The 5807-nt window shown below is 37.7% G+C and overlaps 2 protein-coding genes across 2 annotated transcripts; one reads left to right on the top strand and one right to left on the bottom strand.

The window, feature by feature from the left end:
- Window positions 1-362: 362 nt before the first annotated feature.
- Window positions 363-2064, top strand: LOC108854706 (protein POLLENLESS 3-LIKE 1). The gene is made up of 5 exons (XM_018628330.2): window positions 363-702; window positions 784-996; window positions 1080-1216; window positions 1290-1358; window positions 1450-2064. Exons 1-5 carry the CDS (start codon window positions 499-501, stop codon window positions 2036-2038), a joined length of 1212 nt encoding a protein of 403 aa, XP_018483832.1. The 5' UTR covers window positions 363-498; the 3' UTR covers window positions 2039-2064.
- Window positions 2065-2160: 96 nt separating this feature from the next.
- On the bottom strand, window positions 2161-3988 carry LOC108854705 (tubulin beta-4 chain). The gene is made up of 3 exons (XM_018628329.2): window positions 3504-3988; window positions 3123-3392; window positions 2161-3046 (listed from the first exon to the last, which is right to left on the bottom strand). Exons 1-3 carry the CDS (start codon window positions 3895-3897, stop codon window positions 2373-2375), a joined length of 1338 nt encoding a protein of 445 aa, XP_018483831.1. The 5' UTR covers window positions 3898-3988; the 3' UTR covers window positions 2161-2372.
- Between the last annotated feature and the right edge of the window lie 1819 nt (window positions 3989-5807).

Genomic DNA, 5807 nt, shown 5'->3' with positions numbered 1-5807 from the left:
TAAATTATTAGTTAATTTTTTTTAAAAAAACTCTACTTATTTTTAATGTTTCTATCTAAACATTTATCTATTTTAGAAAATTTCAATATCAAATGTGAACCTTATATACAACTTTGATTTAAAATATATTATATTTTAATAAAATCCAAAAGTATTCTTATTACTAATAAAAGACAGTAAACCATAGAAAGATAAACACGAACTTCTAATTTATAAAATTCAGAAGCTAAACACATTGAGTAACACAAACAAATGTCAAAACTGAATAACTATAATTAAATATATAACAAAAACTTATACCCGCACGGGTGTGCGGGTCAAAACTCTAGTTGGTCATTTAAAGTTAACCGCTTTATATACTCGTGTTGGGGAGTAAATTCAAAAGGTTCCGGTAACTCTATTTCTTCTTCCTCCATCATCTCCTCTTCTCTCGGGTTCTTGATCTTTTTATTCTCAAGAAATTATTTTCTCTAGAAAACTAAAGAGGAATCTCTCGCCATGTGGGGTCGGGAGGATCCTAGTGCTCCAGGTGGAGGTTACAGGACACCACCAGCGACGTGGAACATGAAGAAAAGAGTTTACACGGAGATGCCGATGTCGGAGAGGAAAAGAACATGTTCGATCGAGAAGCAAGAGCCGTTTCATATGATCCACAAAGTTCCTTCTGGCGATTCACCTTATGGTAGAGCCAAACATGCCCAGGTATATATATCACTAGGATCCATTTATGTTTTCGTTTATGTTATGTTCTTGACATGTGGATTACGAATCTTTCAAGAGCAGTTGGTTAGTAAAGACCCGGAACGAGCAATCTCCTTGTTTTGGGCTGCGATAAATGCTGGTGATCGAGTTGATAGCGCGTTGAAGGACCTGGCTGTCGTTATGAAACAGCTTAACCGGTCTGATGAAGGGATCGAAGCGATTAAATCTTTTCGTTATCTCTGCCCTTTTGAATCCCAAGATTCCATTGATAACTTGCTGCTTGAACTCTATAAGGTAAAAAAACTATCCGAGTCTGATGACTAGTTGAAGCTACTTCTATGCTTGGCTGACTTTGATGTAATATGGCTTTTTCTCAGAAATCAGGGAGGATCCAAGAGGAAGCTGAGCTGCTTGAACACAAACTCAAAACACTTGAACACGGTGGTATAATCACAATCGCGAAAAAAAGCCATGGGAAACAGATCAACTTGACAATCGAGCAAGAGAGAGCAAGGTAACAAGTTTTATCCATCGCTATTACAAGTATCACCTGTTCTCTGACTTCTTTTCGTTGTTTGGACTTATAGGATTCTTGGGAACTTGGCTTGGGTTCACTTACAGCTTCATAACTATGGAATCTCAGAGCAATACTACAGGTTGGTGAAACTTTAGTGATCACATTAAATCATATTAGTATTCTCATTGCCTAAACGAGTTGAACGGGTGTTTGTTTTTTACTGTGATTAGGAATGCATTGTCGTTGGAGCCTGACAATAACAAGCTGTGTAACCTTGCGATCTGCTTGATGCGTATGGATAGAATCCAGGAAGCTAAATCTCTGCTTGAGGATGTAAGACAGTCTCTAGGGAAAACTCAATGGACTGTTGAACCGTTTTACAAGTCTTTTGAACGGGCTACAGAGATGTTAGCAGAAAGAGAAAGGGTCAGTGAAGCGGACCATCCAGGAGAGATTATTATAAGTAGCTCTTCAGATAACTTCTCTTCGAATTGTTCTTTTGCGAGTTGGGTAGCTGGAACTGTACCTGAACAAGGGATCATGTACTCCTTTGATTCGGTTAAGTCGCCAGTTCTGATTACACAACCCCGGGAGTGTAAATGGGTCGATGAGGAAGAGGAAGTAGATCATAGAGTAGGGCAAGTGACGTTTGGTGCTGCTAGAAGGCTAAAGTTTGGAAACACTTTAGACGAGCAGAAGAAGAACTCGAAGAGTGTGGAATCAGCAGAGTCAAATACTTGGACAAGCAAAGTAAAGAAGATGTGTGCAGATTCAGAGAAAGGTTATCAAAGGAACGCTTCAGGATCATCTTCAGCTTAAATGACATTGGTCAAAGAACTGTATAGGCTTTTAACAATAGAGTACTAAAGGATTGTAGTTTAGTTTTGGAAAAGTGTAGGAATGACTTTTGAGATTTATAATCCGAAAATGAAACACAAAGCTTGAAAGAACAAAAGCAATATTTTTTTTTGCAGTGACAAAAACAATAAAGCAATACACGCATAAGTTTTTTTAACATCCCAAAATGAACTTGTGTTTCAAGAACAAAGCACACATAAACTGAACAAAAGAAATAGATTTAAAAGGGAAGAAGGAAGCAACTGCGGCTTACACAGCTTATGAATCCCGACCAAGACATTGATGAACGAACATCTCAAGCCTCATCGTACTCCTCTTCTTCATCCTCGTACTCCTCTTCACCGGCCGTAGCATCCTGGTACTGCTGATATTCTGCAACGAGATCATTCATGTTACTCTCAGCTTCCGTGAACTCCATCTCGTCCATGCCTTCTCCTGTGTACCAATGAAGGAAAGCCTTTCTCCTGAACATAGCTGTGAACTGTTCACTCACACGCCTGAACATCTCCTGGATTGAAGTCGAGTTCCCGATGAAGGTAGATGCCATCTTCAAACCCTTGGGTGCAATGTCACAGACGCTGGACTTAACATTGTTGGGGATCCATTCCACAAAGTAGGACGAGTTCTTGTTCTGGATGTTCATCATCTGCTCATCGACCTCCTTAGTGCTCAGCTTCCCACGGAACACAGCTGATGCAGTCAAGTAACGTCCGTGACGAGGGTCAGCAGCGCACATCATGTTCTTTGCATCCCACATCTGCTGGGTCAGCTCAGGGACACTCAAGGCACTGTATTGCTGTGAACCTCTTGACGTCAACGGAGCAAAACCCACCATGAAGAAGTGGAGCCTTGGGAAAGGGATGAGGTTCACAGCGAGCTTCCTAAGGTCAGAGTTGAGTTGACCAGGGAAACGAAGACAGCATGTAACACCACTCATTGTAGCCGAGATGAGATGGTTAAGATCACCAACTATCAAACAAACAAGTTCAAGACTCAAAACAACAAACGTTACATTATTAAGGCTAATTAATAAAAAAATACTCACAAGAGGGGTTAGAAAGCTTGAGGGTACGGAAGCAGATGTCGTAGAGAGCCTCGTTGTCGAGAACCATACACTCGTCGGCGTTTTCAACGAGCTGATGCACAGAGAGCGTTGCGTTGTATGGCTCAACAACAGTGTCGGAGACCTTAGGAGAAGGAAACACCGAGAAGGTCATCATCATACGGTCTGGATACTCCTCTCTTATCTTAGAGATCAAAAGCGTCCCCATCCCAGATCCAGTTCCACCTCCCAACGAGTGACACACTTGGAAACCTACACAAAGATCAAAACCAAATGTATCACCTAAACCGAATCAAACCGAAACTAAACAGATCTCAAATAAAATTAAAATAAACAGATCGAGATTCAAATAAATAAAATCACCTTGAAGGCAATCGCTGTTCTCAGCTTCCTTCCTCACAACATCGAGAACGGAATCGATCAGCTCCGCTCCCTCCGTGTAATGACCTTTGGCCCAGTTATTCCCGGCGCCGGACTGGCCAAAGACGAAGTTATCGGGACGGAAGATCTGGCCGTAGGGACCAGATCTGAGAGAGTCCATGGTTCCAGGCTCCAGATCCATGAGAACGGCGCGAGGGACGTACTTTCCGCCGCTCGCTTCGTTGAAATAGACATCGATGCGTTCGAGCTGGAGAGGGGAGTCGCCGACGTATTGGCCGGTGTGGTCAATGCCGTGCTCGTCGCAGATCACTTCCCAGAACTTGGCTCCGATCTGGTTTCCACATTGGCCGCCTTGGATGTGGAGGATCTCTCTCATTTTCTCTCGTTTTGAGTTTTTTTTTCTTTTTTTTTAAGAGAAAATGGGCGACGCGTCTCTTTTTGTCGTTTGCTTGAATAGGTTTTAAAAGGAGGAGGGATGGGTTATAATCTGCTACTAGATTTTAACCCGCGCTTTCAAAGCGCGGATTTATGTTTGGTGAAAATTTTATATAATCACATTTATATAATCCGTCTTGTATATGCATTTATATAACCCGTCTCATATATGTGTTTTATATCCGGGTTTATGTTCGGTTAAAACTATATTGTACATGTATTTTTAGGTTTTTAATTTTGAATTAGATATTTTAAATATAAATCAATATAACAGTTTTATAGTTTTGATCGGTGTTTTGAAACCCGACTCGGACCTGCGGTTGAACGAATTACCGGTTTGTAACCCGGTATTTTTAATATTGTGATTTTTCTAATGATAAGACAAATTCGGTGATCATAAGTTGGAAATTTGTTTAAAATATATTTATAGTTTTCAAAATCGTTCTAAATGATAATGATTGTTGTCAAAATTAATAATTTTAGAATTAGAAAACCGGTGGTTAATAACAGTATCAAACATGGAAATAATCGATGCAGTATCAAACAAAGAAATAATCGCAGGCCGAAATTAAATTAGAAAACCGGTGATTAATGACAAATCAAAAAATAATTAAGAAGAAATTGGCGCAAAATGTCCAGAATATCCTTAATGAATACAAAGGAAATGTTCTTCGGTAGGGGTAAAAAGAGTAAAATCCAAAACATGCTTGTACTTTAATAGTATAGACTAGATTTTGACCCGCGCTTTCAAAGCGCGGGTTTATGTTTGGTGAAAATTTTATATAATCACATTTATATAATCTGTCTTGTATATGTATTTATATAATCCGTCTCATATATGTATTTTATATCCAGATTTATGTTCGGTAAAACTATATTATACATGTATTTTTAGGTTTTTAATTTTGAATTAGATATTTTAAATATAAATCAATATAACAGTTTTATAGTTTTGATCGGTGTTTTGAAATTCGACTGAGACCTACGGTTGAACGGATTACTGGTTGATCAAAGATAAATTCAGTTCAGGTTTGAAAAAAAAACAAAATTTAAAAATCCAATAAAAACTACTAAAATCGAAATCCAGTTACCGGTTGAACCACTGGTTGAACCAATAAACAATTTTTATTTTTTATAAATAATTTTTGTTAGATAGTTGGGATTATATTTAGGAAAAAGCGGTTTAAAACCAAACCATTAAATAGTTTAAAAAAAACAATGCAGTTTCAAATATGTCCGGTTGAAAAAATATTAAAATGATGCAGTATTAAACACGAAATAATCACATACCAAAATTGAATTAGGAAACCGGTGATTAATGACGAACCAAAAACAATTAAAAAAAAAACCAATGCAGAATGTCCAAAATGTCATTAATGAATACAAAAGAAAGCCTCTTTAATAGGGGTAAACAGAGTAAAAATCCAAATGTGCTTGTACTTTAATAGTATAGATATATAGTTTACGTCTTTTTCAATGGGTTTTTTGTTATTTTTGTTTACACATCTGTCCTCCTTGTTTGTTTTATCTTTAGATCATACCCTCTATCTTTTCTTTATTTCGGTTTTCGTTCTCTGTGCTGTATGACAGCGGAGGATTTCAAATTATTTGTGTCCCCCCACTTGTCTCCAGATATTTTTGCTATTTAACCATTATATATAATTAGTTTTTTTTCCCCATTTATAAATTGGAACGTTTTGCCAATTACACTGTCTCGACAAATTGAGCATTATTGAATTGAAAAAAAGATTAGATCTAAAGGTATAATGTTTCTTTATCATTTGAATTTACTGATTGGCTAAATTATCGGTTTTGTTTTTATGGATAAGTACACAAAGTATGCATTATCGA

Source organism: Raphanus sativus, chromosome 4 (assembly GCF_000801105.2).
Source record: "Raphanus sativus cultivar WK10039 chromosome 4, ASM80110v3, whole genome shotgun sequence".
NCBI classification, from domain to species: Eukaryota; Viridiplantae; Streptophyta; class Magnoliopsida; order Brassicales; family Brassicaceae; genus Raphanus; species Raphanus sativus.
The sequence above is the reverse complement of the archived record's forward strand: the minus strand, read 5'-3'. Positions and strand labels throughout refer to the sequence as shown.